The following is a 16,491-nucleotide window of genomic DNA, read 5'->3' as shown; positions in this document are numbered from 1 at the left end:
TTTGGATTGAAACAAAATCTGCATCTCTGCGCTGCGGCTCCAGGTTCACCTGACCAGCAGCTTATCTTCAGTGATGATTAAGCGATCATGACATCAGCCCGTGAACAAACACACACACACAGATTCATGTGGTGCACAGACAAGCGGAGATGATGTCATACTCTGCCAACCAGCCTTGGCAGCGAGCGGGCCCACCCAGACAAGATTTACAAGTGAGGTCAGGATGCTGATCATTAAGTATGAGTCGAATGTTTCCTCGCCATAAAACGCTTTTTCTTACAGTCATCCATTGAAGTAAAGACAGTTTGCTGTGAGTGTCCACCAGATTTATGACCATTCATGTATAAATATATGCATTACCCCTACACTAAAAGCTCAGGGGGTCACATAGGCTTGGCTCTTAAAATAACCAAAGAAATATGCGGATTCGTGTTACCTGAGACGCAGCATTAGACACATGGGGACAATAACTGTAGGCTGTTGTATGACAACGCTGATCCGAGCCTCCTGTGTGGCGCTGGGGTTTAGTCTGGTAATGAGCCTGTCTCCTTTCTAAAGTCCCCCTGCAATCAAGGCGCTATAAACATTAATTTTTCTCACTTCCTCCCCCTTATCCTAAATCACTCAAAACAAAAAAAATGCCTGAGGCTGAAACATCCTGAATATAGCGATTCATCTAGGAATGTGGTTCAACAAAATGTTAATTGCAGCAAAAAATGTGTAATTTTACTTCACAAACGCTGCAAAAAAGAAAAGAAAAAACAGCTCCCACCTGGAGATAGAGAAACAGACATTCCCCCGTCGTGCAATGTGGTTTATCTTATCATTCAGATTACAATCAACCAAAACCCAGATCTCTCCAGTCAGTTTGAAAAATGTGTTTCCTCTTTCCTTCGGCAGCCCAGGATGCATTAAAATGGAAGAGAGAACCAACAGGCTTATCTGGCTGTCAGCTGAATCTTATCAATCCAAAGCTCTGAAGCTTTCAGCTGACTGCCGGCCCGTTTCCTGACTGTTTTAATGGTAGTCTGAAGGTAGAGCTCCTCTCTCCTGTGCCGGTTTACACAACAGCAGTTTTGCAGGAAGTGGCCAAACACCTCCAGGATAAGATTTATACACTTCCTGTAAATCCTCAGAAATAGATAAACTGATCCCAGCTAAGCCACACGGCTATGAATGTGATGTTCAGTTAGCTGAGCAATATCAGGATATTGGCACCTTCCAAACACGTTGGACCAAGGTCTTTTAGAAAATCTCTTTGTTCCAACAAGGTGTTCAACAGGCCTTTTGTTCCTGCACTGTGTGTCTGGCCTTGGACACAAAATACCAAATGGGGCATCATTTGTGCGCTGACTGCTGACAGCCCAAGGCTGCACGCACATCTTCACTGAACCAATCCCCGGCCAATTAGGTAAGGCCAACTGAATTCATGTAACATCTGTGAATACAAGGTGTTGTCATAGAAAAGAAAATATTCCCCACAAATACTGATGTTGCCTTGAGCAGCTGACTTCATGTCATAACGCAGATTCAAAGAGCTCTTCTGTCAGAGCAAGAGAGAAACGCGCGTAAATAAAATCCTAAATTCTACCCGCCGTTTGTGAACCCGTTCTCCTCTGAACTCTTTTGAAACGGTCTGTGGACTGAGGTAGAAAACGAGGGATTAGGGCATCCTCTGGAGAATAGCTTGAATAACGGGGGATCATTTGAAACACAGGGGGAAGAAAGAAAGGGGAGTGCAAGTGGGGAAGAAAGCAGCGCAGAGGCGATGAAAAAATAACAAATTAGAGATCAGTGAGATGGAATAGGAGAAAGCATCTCCAAATACAGTCAGGAAGAGGAAGGAGGAAAGAGAGACTGAAAGAAAGAAAGAAAGAGGCAGAGAGAGAGAGAGAGAGAGAGGGAGCAGCAGGGTGTATACAGCCAAGTCCTCCCTTCGATCAGTGGGCCTGGCTCTGAGCCAGCGAGGCGCTGTCCATGAGGAGGTAAATCATTTTCTGCCTGAGAAGGAAGAAATGATCGTTGGGGATATGCCACAGCCAGCTTGGAATTGCTTTATTCCCAAAGATGGGAATCCCCAGTCGGCCAAGAATAAATGGAACAGTTGGCGCCAAAAAGTGAAAAAAAAAACAACTCATCAATATTCAAGAAAGCCTGGTTTGGTCCTACAGTACATCAGAGTAAGCAACAGTGGATTTAAGCTCTGGCTTGTATCAACAGAGAGGTAAAAGCAACTTCTTCATTCATTTTATTCTGATTTTGTCGTGAAATATCAAAGGAACTATTTTGGACATCGGATCAAGAAGAGAGGGATCATGCCAACGGATTCTCACCTCCCAAAGGACTGTGCAAACACGGCGATCTGTGTCTCTGCCAAGGTTAAACCCTTAATGATGGAGAATATTTTTGGTGTAGCAACGCTCCGCAGTAGTGTGTGACAAACCCTTCTTGTGGTAACACTGACATCCGGTGTTTTCTGTGTCTAATGCTCTGCCTATAAAGCTCTGCGTCTCCAGTCAAACACCCCCCAACACCCCCTATCCCCACACTGAAAGACCACAAAGCTCTCTTGCCAAGTTTGGGGCTTAAGGAGGGCTTAAGACAAGCAAAGGAAGGACATTTAAGAGTAAAAGTCAGGGGCTATAATTCTATTTACAGTTCATTTTATTGTTCTTCCTAGCATTCAGGGTCACATCTTGCTAATATGGCCTTAACTAGCTTGAACATTAAGCCATGGAGAGGTGAACAAAGCACACAGCATTAACTCTGCAGGACCCATTTGTCAGTCAATGAGATAAAGGGGCCAATTTAAGGCCCCTGGAGGAAAGACTTGGAGATACCTGCAATGAAAGTCAAAAGGTCCTCGAAGGAAAATCTCTAGCAATTGACTCTAAGTTGTTTGCAAGAGGCTTCCAGAAAACGGATGTGAGCTGGGAAAGTGTTCAGCTATTACGTCAAAAATTGGTTCAGGCAGCAAAAAATAAAAGTCTTGGAAGCAAAATTCACTTTTTCAGCTGATGGGTGACAGATGATAATGAAGACATGTTCTTCCCTGCTCTGCAGACTGCAGCCTCCCCACCCCTGGCACTGCTGACAAAGATTAACAGCTGCTTTCATCTCTTCCGGTGCATTTTTTCACTCCGCTCCTCAGACACTGCTGCAGGTATTGCGGCTGTGCACCGCTCTCCAAGGCTGCAATAACTGGAATAACTTCACACTCTCAATACACATGTTGAACTCCGATTCACCCACCATCCCACCCACGTCTCGCCTTGAAAACCTCAGGAAGGCTGTTCTGCTCAGGGCATGCAGAGAGAGAAACTCTAGGCATCAAAGTCATCGCTGACTGAGTGACGTTTCCCGTCACCTGTCCTCTACAGCACACAGTGGAAACTGTGATATACAAGAGACAAATGAGAACTATTAGTAACAAGGAATGCCCCCCTGATCAAATATAATGTCCTCTTAGATTAACACATATCAGAACGGAGAATAACTTCAGAGACTGATGAGTGTGGGAGAGACAGACAGAGAGGAAGAAAGCCTGCATAATTCTGCTCTCCTTCTCCACTTCATTAATCACTTGCTGCCAGGGTAAGACACCTAGCGATTATTTATTTGCACTTCTCCACACAGAGGCTATCACAACAAATAGGCCCGCAGGCTGCTGAGAACATTTGGGAGTGATTAATCAGTGGGCCGTACCGGAGAGACAGAACTCAGGGGGAGGGGAGTTACAACATGTGTTTCTTAATCTTTCATCTATATTCAAGTCAATAGGCAACCCTAACAAAAACTAGAGGGCGTCCAAATCAGGTGGAATGAGCTGCGCGGTCAGGGAGATGGCCACGATAGCAGATCTGGGGACAGAAGATGAAGTGACACGTCTTTAGATAGAAGGAAGACATGATTATTTGGATCAATAAACACATCACAGACGTGTATAGAAAAGGGGAATACTACTCTAAAGGCCCTGACTCAACAAGTCGACGGTCAGTGAGCGTCTGCTCGCCTAGTTTTTGCGGTGTGTCCCACCATCATCGGCTCTAGTCTGCCTGTGTCGGAGTTTTTTTGTCCGATTCAGCATGTTGAATCGGCGGCGGAGCTCGTCAGAGAGAGAAATCACTCTGATTGGCTGTTCAGCTTAAGCGAATCAGTGCATGAGAAGAGAAATGGAAGTGAGGAAAGCAAGCCAACGATTAAAGTCAAGTGGAAAAACACAGAAGGCTCTTCTCATTTTTCATCTTCATCTCATCTGATGATTCCAATACGACAGATATTTTCATAACATGGCCATCTGGAATGAAGCTAAGGGGTCAGTGAGAGTGGTGTGAAAATTGTCGGCAAACGCTGCTTTGTTTCATGTACATCCGCAGTCCTCCGCCTTCTGGTTTCCCTTTTTGAATGACGAATACAGACTACCACTACCTGCTGCTATGGAGAGTTATTTCCTCTCACACAGGCGCAGGACGTACGTGGTAGTTGGCTGTTGGCTGTAGTCTTTGCGGTGTGTTTGAGTGTAACTTTTTGGCGAGGCGATGCAACAGGCGGCCTTCGTCGTCGTTAGTTCTCTGATGTCGGTTTGGTGTGTCCGGGCCTTAACTGCGTGGGGAAATGTGTCCCTGAGAACAGCCGCTAAGACGTTAGTCACTACAACCGCATTATTCAAGTTAAGCAGTTTATCCTGTATCACACACTCATAAAGTCAACCACAGAAATAACACAGAGCAACACTCACTGGGCCACATAGAGCGTATGTGGATAATGGGATTTTTAGCACACTGCAGCTGGCTCTCACGTGCTGGGTCGTGAACCGATTACAGGCTATAATCCTCTCCATTCAAGACGCTGTGCACGAGGAAAGCAGCTACAGAAACACATGAGATCAATCATCCTTGCTGCTTTAAGTTTGATACAGTACGGTTTTTGCATGTGTCCGCAAAGAAAAGGTCGAGGGCATAATATGTTACGTAAAAAAACTCTTAATCTTTACTAATTCTCCACTAAGAAGTACATTGTGGCTCAAATATAATGTTGGATACGTACTAGAGGCACTATTATGCCCTCCCCCGTGTATTAATGTGGATCGTTATGTATTTAATGCCCCACCAGTCTACAGTGAAGCCAAAGGTTAATGTCGTACATTTGCAGATAATAAACGCAACAATACTTTCATCAGTCCTTTCATTTCTGTATTTTAATTCCCCACAATTGTCATTTGGCTTTCAAACCCCAAGCATTTAAGCTACCTCTTGATGGAGATTAAGAAAAAGAATGCAGTGTGTTGATGGTGAAAGGTTTCAGCGAATGAGGCTGTGGGTGATGAGGTAAACGCTAAAACATCTGTCCTGACAATGGCCTTATCCTCAGTGGTAATCTGTAAAAGCTGGGCCGTTCCCATTGACAAACAGAAGGCATATATGTGTGTCTGAAAAAATTAAGCCCTAGCGTTTGGGGAAATCAACCTACAACCACTGATTAGGCAGCTATTAGTTATTCATGTTGAATAGAAAGCCATGTTGAGGAGCAGCGATGCCTGAGACGCCCCACCAGGAGTCATCTTTGTTTCTTTATGTAAGACATAAAGGCAGCTCACGGAGCAGGGGCCACGGGCATCCGCATACAATAGGTCATAAAATTCCTCGACGCGTATTCCCCGCCACCAGCTATTGCAATTCACTCCTTCTTATTCCACAACACACTCAACCACAATGCAGAAGCGACTGCGGTTGTAATGGCACAAGATAATAGACTCCATTTGCATGACACCTTTCACTGAGGGACACTAAAGAGGTTTAGATGGCATCCCTCAGCCCCCACAGGCCCGATGCATAATATCCATTCAACAGGACGGGGGTTAGAGAATGGAGCGTGATAACTACACGCTAATGCGCTGATCACGGAGCCCTGTGGGCAACCATCAGAGCCGTTATCCAGTTGGGGAATGCCCGACGTGGGAAGGCAAATAGATTGATGCTGAGGGCGTGACTTCTCCTGCCCACGTTCAACTAGCCACACACAACCTAGCCTTTCTGATCGACACACTGAGAGACAAAGGCAGCCTTATGTTAGGTGACAAGCTTCACATCCTCTCATTTCTCCACTTATGAAAGGAATCTGTCAGGAGTGGATGGCAGTGTTTTCCCCTCTCCCCACAGGGCTTAGTACACGTGGACCCAGGGTGAATGCACAGGCTTGAGTCAGCGCTTCATCTCTTTGTTTGTCCTCCCCCCCCCACACCCTCCCCTGCAGGCTATATGAGTGGGCCAGACAGACTTCCTGACTCAGGGATTTATTTGGGGGAACAGGGGTAAGGGCACCGGGGGTTATCCCTCGCGCAGGCCGAGACAAACGCTCTGCTTTTCTTTTCCCCTATCACCGGAGCTGTTTGCCATTCATGATGACAGGCACAAGTGATTCTATGCTGCCTGCCACAACAGTGCCCATCACCCTGGCCCTGCAGGGACACAGCACTATCGCACCATGTTATCATATCCCAGGGAAGTGACACACACCCGAGAAGAGGCAGGGAAATCCAACACAGCGAGAGAGAGCGTTACTTCAGCTGTGCGGCAAATTCTTCTGAACACCCGATTACGTGAAGAGCAACACACAGAAGTCTTCATCACGCAATATTTCTGTGCAGCATGCAATATATAAGTCACATAGACATGAACATGGTGTCACAAGACATTTTAACAATGTTCGATACAGTAAAGATTAAATCTGTATCGTTATATCAGAAAACAATGTTAGTTACGCGAGAATCAAGGAGGATTATGAGTCAGATGGAAGATGAGAGGGTACATGAGGGTACCTGCTGCAGTCTCCATCGCCAGGCTTGATCTCCATCAACACCTCAGCCTTGACGGCGCCTGACAGGCCTTGGATAGATTCACACCTGGGCTTATCTACAGCCTCAGCCTCAGCTGGTGCTGCCGCTGTGTCTGCCGCTGCACGGAGACAGCCATTAGTCCCATCAGCCTGATTATGGCAGGAAAATGCCAGCTGGTGTTTTATCCAACAGTAAACAAAGACAAATACCACAGAGCAGCTCAACCATCCCGGCTACCACCCACTCAATACTTCTGATGAGCCATTCGCTGCCCTGGGCATGTGTTGCTCAGATTCAACAGATTGATATGAATCAATTCTCATTTGTCAGGCTCCGGAGGTAGAGGTGGTATTAACATCGCAGCTCCGCTGTGGCTGTTTCCTCAAAATGGAGCCAGCCAGCAGTATTTCAGCAGTATGTTTTCTGCCATGCTATACATTCTGCTCACACTCTCGCTGTGGTGGAGGAATCCATCTCGCTGTGGCTTGACAACAAAACCATTACCCTCTCACCTCCAGGGAGAAAGTCGGTCCAACTGCACAAAACTGCACATTCCACAGAGCGGAAAGGAGAAAGCGGTACAGAAAGAAAGATATAGAAAGAAAATACAGCTCAACAACACAGACATTTGGCTGCATGACACAAAACACAGAGTATCACACATCCAAGTAAGCTCATCGTTGTCTGTGTGCAACATAACTCACTTGACTCCCATTGTGGCGGACCCAATATTCGTCTCCACAGACCTCCTGCCTCGGATGCTGTCAGAGTGGAGCATCGGCCTGAGCTCGCCTTCTGAGCGACAACATTTACAAGCACATCCGTCCCGGGCAGCTACTGCCCCGCTCTGTGTCTTTATCCCCCTGCCATGTGGGGCCACATCCACTGTGCTCAGCAGACCCCTCTGCTCCACATAATCTGTCCTGCCTATTTGTCAGTGACAGAGATCCCTGCTGTCAATCACAGCACAGCCAACCAAACACAGCACTGGTCTGCTTCGAGCCTCTCCCTGTGGATCACCCCTACTGTGACGGAAGTTACAACTACTGTATTCCCCCCAGCAACACATGCTGATGTAACATGGTTAATAATGTTAACCATCAGAAGCTATGTTGATGGCTAAGTTGGCCAACTACCAAGCTGTGTGTTGTGTGGTAACATGTGTGTTTTTATATTTCTAGTAACATCATGACTGAAGATATATGATCCAGAACAGTCCAGTGACCGCACGGTTTGTCTATTATCAGAATAAACCAACTCAACTGGGAATCCTGGCCTGTGATGTCTTTATAACACAACACAAGAACACACCTGTTACACTAGCATCGCATTTACAAACAAACAGGATGGACTGAGTGTCCAAGCTCCTCGTGGAAACTTCATAAACAAATTAAATAAACTGATTGGACTTCAGCCAGCAGCCAACATGTGTCGTTCAGAACAAGCACTTGTGGTTCTGCCGTGCTTCCACTTTGCGAACACGCAGGACTCATTATTGAAGAGATGCTTGTCGCTCTCCCTCCGACTAAATTATAGTCCAGTGGAGTAGAGAGGGCTATTTCAACTTCCTGATTTCCAATCTCCACTTTTGAAAGAAAAAAAAAAATCAGTCACATTTTATTCCCACAAGCTAATGACCTGTTTCTATGGTTACTCAGCGCAGCCTGGGGGATGAAGGGCAGAGTGAGTGTTGCTGACACAAAGGCAGGGCCTTATGTGTGTGTGTGTGTGTTTGTGCAGGAGGCTAAATGGCCCTGCTGCCACAATTACAGGAGGATTCCTTCTGCACGATCACAGTCATTACTGCACAAACACTCACCTGGGCAGCAGCTGCAGGGCGGCGATGGACGACCATAAAACCACTTCCTTCTGACACTCCTCCAGGGCCGCATTCCAACAAACAGCTGTCCGCCCTGCCCCTGCAACAGCCTTTGTGCCACCTCTGAATCTCTACCAACCTGTTGTGTCTCCAAGGTCTTCTATACTCTGTTATTCATTACCTCCATGTATTTTTTAGAGTGAGTAAATCATAACTCTCCGGAGTGTGATTAGTGTGTGGAAGCAGATGAATGAGGGACTAGCCTCCCTCATAACAAACATAAACAAGGGGCCACCTATAAGCCGTGGAAACTGTCTCATGCTGATATATGCAAAAAAGTGAGAGATGTAGACTGCAAACTGAGCAGCAGACTCCTCTCAGCAGTGTGCACTGAGAAATCCTACGTGCCCGGTGGGTAATAAACACACCGTCACAATCAGCAGGTGTTAATGGAACAGAGAGATGGGTAGAGAGATGTGCAGGGCGGCAGTTAGCCACACCGTCTAGCCCCCGCTGTGAGCTCCGCCTGCTTTCATTACACAACGCTGTCAATACACTAATCATATGCTCTGTCACAAGGCAATCAGTGCTTAACGTGCTAGTCAGCTGAACACATGGCTCTAAATTCATTATTACCACCACCCCCAGTACTACTCTGACACACACACATAATGATATGCACACACACACATACACAGCATCCAGTCAGAGTTTGACCCTTGACCCTTCCTGTCTCCCTGCGACTGTATAGTCAGTCTAATTGCCAATCGGTCATCACTGACCCCGGGGTTATCTCTTTGCTCGCCACAATTACCAGAGACAGGAAGCAGCATAAAAGAACTGTACTTTCAGAAAGTGCCTCAACGGATACATTTATCGTGTGATCAAAAGAGATTTTCTAGTTTCTAAAAATAGAAGCATCACAAGATAATGTTCATAGCCGGACTTCTATGGGAAAATTCTCCCACGAGCAACAGCACAGAGAGTCAAATCAATCATCTACACAGCCTGGAAGGTATAAGGGTTAACAATTCTGATATTCATGTGTACAAATTAGTCATTTGTTCCACTGAATTAATAACCACTTCCTTCAAATTAATAATTTGCTCTTCCCAATTCTCCAATCTAACAATCTGTTCTCTCATAAAATATGTTTCAGAGAAGTGAAAATAACAAAATGTTGCACTTAACAGACAAAACTCAAATAATATACCAGAGCTGCAACGATTAATCGACTTATCGAGTAGTAAATCTACAAAAAAATAATCAACTATTTTGATAATTGATAAATTGTTAATGTAATTTTTCATGCAAAAATGGAAGAACATGTTGTTTTCAGGCGCTCAAATATTGAGACTTCCTGTTTTTCTCCGTTTTATATCATATTAAAGTGAATATCTTTGGGTTTTGGATCGACAAAACAAGCCATTTAAAGATATCACCTGGGACTTTGAGAAACTGGGATGGACATTTTTTTCACTATTTTCTGACATTTTATAGACCAAATGATTATTCCATTAATTGATGATGAAATTAATCATTAGTTGCAGCTCTAGTATGTATACTGAATGAATGAAATGAATGCATTAACTTAATACCAAGAATCTGAGGAAAACAACTCAGTAATTTGTTGCGACAGCTGTTAACCTGTGGGTGCTTCTACCACTGAAATATTCGGTATGTTCAGTTTTTATAATTTGATTTTTTTTACCTTATTTTGAAGGAATTTTGAAGGAAAGTTATTTGACGCCTCAATTAAGTAATTCAGGGGCAACAATTATTATTCTGAGGTGACACATTACTAAATCGTGCACAGAAATTGTCAAAAATGGGACCCTGACCTCCTGCTCTCTGTAGCTATCAAACTGACATTTATACTAAAATGATTTTTCAACTCAGCAGACATCTTAAATGAAACAAATTAAACGCTTTTTTGTAGCCAGTTGAACGGTTGACTTATTTTTAAAATGAAAAATTAAACGACAAATCGCTTTTGTTCTTTTCTCTCAGCAGCCGACTAGCTAAAGCAGCTAGACTCTAGCTAATTGCATTCTAATTAAAATTTCATCTCTGAGTGGAACGGTGTTAGTGAATGTCAGACAAGCGTCTAAGGAGCTCTCTCCACTCTCCATTGGGGTAGAAACTGCTGTTTGGTTATTCTGCTCCTACATCCTGGGCTCTCAGGATTTTACACATGCATCCCGCTAATTGTATCTTTGGAGAACAAAAAGGAATACTAATCAGATGTGAGTTTTCAATCAAGTCTAAAACACATTCAAGCGCTACCAACAAAACAAGGAAATCTGTTGATTGATTCAATTTGTTTTGAATTTTGGTGATGTACATTTCAATCAGCAGTGATATACAAAAAGATGAAACAAAGACAACAACAAGATGATGATGATGATGATGATGTTCCTGTTGCAGGCAACAGCTGTGAAGGGGTCAGGAAACGGGAGTGTGCTTCAAATCAAGCCCGGTGCATCTCCGCCACCCTTTACTGTGTCTGCGGTATGAAATGCTGTTTGAAGCCAGCCCGTTGTCATTGTGTTTCTCTGGGCCAAGTAAAACACCACATTCTTGGCAGCAAATTATCTTTAGGATGAAATGAAAGGTGGAACCTTTTCGCAGTGCTTCCATCTCCACCCCCCCCGGCCCCACCAGGACCTGCTACAGGGGAAAAAACAAGTCCACCTCCCTCTTTTTCCCTACACTTGGCCCACACTAGACACAGCTCTCTCTATGCTACTCTTTTTGAGCTCAGGTCCAAAGAAAACATGAGAACTAATAAATCAGTGTCAGGAATTAACCCTGTCTAGCAGAGGGCCACTCCTCGCTGTTGTTCAGGACTCTTGTGACAGGAAGTGGTACGTACAGGAAGTTGCATATTTAGTGGAGGATCTGGAATGTCCCCTTAGCCAAAAGAAGAGGCCTCATCGTCCTGCTGATATACTATGAAAGCTGGCAAAACAAACTCCATTTGGGGTGCTTGGAGAAAAGCTAAGCACCACAGTGATCCCCCCATGGGCTTCCTGTCACACTCCACAAGTCCCTTCACCTCCTGCGGTGCAGAGCTTCAATGGTCCTATGCATCATTCTTCCCTTTCGCCAACATTCATTATGGCGTAGCACTCCTCGGAGAGAAGAGGCAGGGAACGTATGCAGCGGCCAGCCTGCCAGGGAATCTATCAATGACAATATAGCACATTGCTCCAGCCATCCACCCGCCTGGAGAGGGTGAAGTATTCTCCGGGGCAACAACAACACCGGAGCCAAGCAGTGCTGAAAAAGCCTCGCTCGGCCTGAGAAACACGGACTGAAATACTACATAATTGTCCTGCAAAGCTGCAAAATCTGGAGAGCTGCTTTAAGTCAATGAAGCAAAACAAAGAGAAAAATAACTAAACATGAAATACCTCAGGACAATACTCGGCTTTAACCTAAGCCCCCTTCGTGAGAGACACTCCCTCTTCATATCGAATTATGTAATTCTATTATCCATTCATGGGCAGTCGTGCCTGTAACTAAAGGTTCACTGAGTACCATGATGGTGCGTGTCCCAAGGCAATGCCATAATTCAACCATGGCAAGAACAACATCTCCATGGAATAGGTGCCCCACATGGAAGTTAACAGCATGAACCGCGTCCTTCGACAGACATTTGAAGGCGAGTCTGTGCATATCTCCTCCTCAGCACACAGGAGGCTGAATGCATGCAGGTGTGTACGAGCTCACGCAAACACTAAACACTTCATTTAGCACCGCAACAACTCGATGTAATCTCTGTGACAGACTCGAGCGTGGTGTGATTTGAAGGCGCTTACCTAATGAAGAAGGAGGTTGCTGCAGACGAAGAAGGAGAGGGGGAGGTGGACGTGTTGGTGACGGGTGCCGGGAGTCCCGGTTGGCTGGAGCTCCTCAGTCGGCAGGGCGTCAGGGTGCTGCTGCTGGTGCTGGTGGTCATGGCGGTGACTGGGGCCTCCGAGGCTGCCGCATCCCTGTCTGCTTCCCCCATCAAACCCTGAGCCTGTTGACACACAGATACACAGATAAGACCACAACCATCACTTACAAGTTTTACTGCTCCTGCCCACCTTTCCTTCCACTCCATTTACTCCCCCTGTGCCACAGATGGACAGGCAGCTGCTGCAGCCAGCACTGGTTAGCGGGAGTCAGCAGTATCCACAGCAGAGAGCTCCCAGCAGAACAGCAAGGATGCTGCACCATTCATTGATTCTGGCAACACTCTTGAGGTTGCTCTGGCTGTAGCCTACTGTAATTAAGTGATAACCCACATTTAATTAGTAATTAAATCACAAGCGATGTACTTCACTCCGCACCCGATTATATCTATACCTCCACGGCTAATTTGGCACTTTGCTCGTCAGCAATGAGGAACATGTCGTCCTGCAGGCTGAGTTCTACTTGGAACTGTCTCAGAGCGAGTTTCAAAGGGAATAAACAACAATCAACAACAATCTCAGAAATGAGATTTGTTCCATAAATGTTTACGAGGTATCATGCCTGCGTGGGCGCACCCTGCTCTGGAAGCTTGAACACTAAACAGACGTGAGCTACATCTGTTTCAGCCCTTGGGCTCTGGTAACTAATGCCAAAGCACACTAGCTATACCACCTGTATGTATTCATATTTGTTACATATTTGCAGCAGCAGGTCCTCTATAAACAGCTGTATATCATCGACACAGTAGGTTTAGAGCTCCAGTAGATAAAGACAAACAAGTATTCAACCAGATTTTTTAAATCTTCTTGTTTGTTGTTACACAAATTTCCAAAAAGTTATATAAAGATCATTCTTGTGATGATGATAACGTTTTTGACAATGCACAGTGAGCATAGACTGCATATAAGAAGTGGACGTAGTCACCGTGACATTACCCATTGGCTTGTGGACTGCTGTTTTGAAGCCTTGAGTTCGGCATTTTGGCCGTCGCTATCTTGGTATTTGTTCGCTGTGTTGGTTTTTTACGCCGTGGTAGCGACCTGTCAATCACAAGATGGCCACGCCCTAAAGCATACCCTGTTTATGGTCTATTTGACTCTAAATAGGACCATAATTTACTAAATGAACATCATGCTGTATTGAAGAAGACTTGAAACTAGTGATTGAGACTATAAACTCATGTTTACAATGTTTACTGAGGTAATAAATCAAGTGAGAAGTAGGGTCATTTTCTCATAGACTTCTATACAATCAGACTTCTTTTGCAACCAGAGGAGTCGCCCCCTGCTGGATATTAGAAAGAACGCAAATTTAAGGCACTTTTGCATTGGCTTCACTTCTCAGACCTGGAGGTTGCCTACTGACAGCGAGTTCCGAGTATGAATATGGGTGCAAAGGTTTTAACACAGACCTACAGATGCATAGTCCTGAGCAAATAGAAGCTGGTCATACACTAAGCCTTCTAGCCCTCTGTGTCTGTTTAAGGTTGAAGCTCAAACTGTAGTAGCTTAGTGGAGATGGAGCTTAAAGGTTCGGCTGGAGCTCTGCAGCCTGCAGTGGTTCACTGGTTGCTCATAGTCCAACTGAAGGAGCGCAGAGAGCTAATTATATAAGACAAAAGCCAACTCCGAGACTACGCTTTAGCTGGAGTCACCATACTGACAAAAGGTTAATCCTCACCGGAGCCGCTAGTTTATCCTGCCGGACAATGATCAATAGCAGCTGACATAAAACCGGTTCTGTGGTTTTTCAGCATCGGAAATTAAATAAATAAAGGCCAAAGTTTTCCTAAAAACATTTATAACACTGACACATGAACATTGTGTAATCAGCAACAACCTTGAATTGAGCAGCGCCGCAGCCTCAGTGCCATTTGACAGGATATGTATTATAAACACAGTTCAGGCCCTGTGCATATTTACCCCAGTGTTTGCCCTAGATCCATGTTTGGCAACTAAAATAAAATCTTTTTTCATAAAGTGTCTGGCCTTCTATTATCTGCCATTTGTCAACACGGGCTGACAGCTGCACTATTTATATGCCAAGCCTGACATGTGAATGCTATACATCAGGATGTGAGGACATACTTACATTCTGACATTCACATGAGAGGCTTGGCTATTGCTCTGCAGAGTGCCGCCGCTGTTAGCTTTACGTTCAGTACAATGTGTTGCTATAATAAAGCACCGGCGCATTATCTTCCCCCAGGAAAGCCTCACTGACCATTTGTGGTGGACCATGAATTTCCCATTTCTTCCTTTTGAGCTTGTTATCACGGTTAGGAATCACAGTCCTGTTTTAGAGGTCTGGTTTTGCTCTCTTGAGACTTCATCATGGAGGTTAAGTCTGATATCAAGCTGCGGTATGTGAAGTTATGACTTGAGAAGGAAAAAAAAAAAAACACTGGCTGCAAACTGAAATGAGCCAAATACAGATCCTCACGCAGACGCCAGAGCGGAAAGCCTCACGCCATGCTGGTGTCGGTGACAGGTTAGGAACTCCCATTACACTTTGGCACGAAAGACTAGAGCACTTCACACGCAGCCGTACAGGAAGCTGATGTGTGTAGCTCATCAAATCTGTCACCGATGGAGTGTCGGCTTTAAAATCAAGTGGCAGCGGATTTCCAGGAGCATACAGGGACAGCTGTGGCTGTGGGTGTGGGCTCAAAATTGATAAACTCTTACACACATATAGGTGCACACACACACTTGAGCACATCTCAGTGCCTGTCAAAGAGTATTCCCTTGGTAATAAGACTGGGGCCAAGCTGCTCTCTGTAGCCTTGGACCCGGTCTGGCCCTGATTCTGGCTGAAAAGAACAATCTATCCCCTGGTCAGGTAATTAGGCCGTGTCAGTGGAGCCATGTGTGCTCGCCCGTTTGCACCGAGAGCCAGTAATGAGCTGGCCTTCCACCCTTTAACCCTTAGCTCTCCCTGATCCCTTTGCTTTGGTTTGCCACTAGAAAGAAAAGGCAGAAAAAGGGAGGGGGGAAAGAAACAAAGCAAGAGAGATTTGAACAGAATGGAGAGTCAAAAGAGAGAAAAAGAGTTCGGGAGAGCGCTTCCTGTGAAGTCTGAAGTGAACAGCGTATAGGCCAGCGCCCTGTCAGCAGACCATCTTCTCCTCAACTGCTAAGAGTACCAGGACTCCCCGGTGACCTTCGATCTCAGCGGTCAACAGACGATTACTGCTGGAGTGAAGGAGGCCTTGTGTTAATCGGGCTGTCGAGCTCAGCTGGCCTCTGTAACCAACAGGATCCAACTGAGGGGAGAATTGCCTTCTAACTAGGGATGGGAATCACCAAAAGGGGGTCCACAATATGATATCATCACGATACTTATGTCACTATACAATCTTATTGCGAGTATGGCGACTTATTACCTTTTTTCAACGGCAAATTATGCAGTTTGTCAACATCTGTTTTTTATATAATAAGTGTAATACTAGATAGATCATTTTATCTAATACTTCAGTGTTATTAAGTATTCTTCCCAACAAGCTAACATGACACAAATCAATTACTTATGCTTTCTAGTTTCATATGATACCAATATCTTCACTTTAGCCTTAACACTGAGCCCGCTACAACCTCTGAAAGACAGAATAGCAACCATCGGATTGTTAAGCGCTTAATAGTTTATATAATAAAAGGTCGATACTTGACGTCCGTGTAGCAATACAATATTGCCACGCAAAGTATCACGATACTATGCTGTATCAATTTTTTACTATGCTGTATCAATTTCTGTACCCCACCTCTACTTCCAGCAGTACTGGAGTCCTAACATGTGAGAAAAGGACTAAAGTAAATCACCCTGACATTTGGCTCCCTCTCTGGACAGAAAATGTCCACTGTCTATAAGCAAATAC

At 45.0% G+C, this 16,491-nt stretch overlaps 1 protein-coding gene across 1 annotated transcript in view; it reads right to left on the bottom strand.

Annotated features, from left to right (window-relative positions):
• The window catches only part of kif26ab (kinesin family member 26Ab), a 72,832-nt gene that overhangs the window by 23,073 nt on the left and 33,268 nt on the right, over window positions 1-16,491 (bottom strand). Inside the window, 1 exon segment of the mRNA XM_037746907.1 lies at window positions 12,479-12,681. Within this exon segment, the coding sequence (XP_037602835.1) occupies window positions 12,479-12,681 (203 nt within the window).

Source organism: Sebastes umbrosus, chromosome 16, assembly GCF_015220745.1.
Source record: "Sebastes umbrosus isolate fSebUmb1 chromosome 16, fSebUmb1.pri, whole genome shotgun sequence".
Classification (NCBI taxonomy): domain Eukaryota; kingdom Metazoa; phylum Chordata; class Actinopteri; order Perciformes; family Sebastidae; genus Sebastes; species Sebastes umbrosus.
The sequence above is the reverse complement of the archived record's forward strand: the minus strand, read 5'-3'. Positions and strand labels throughout refer to the sequence as shown.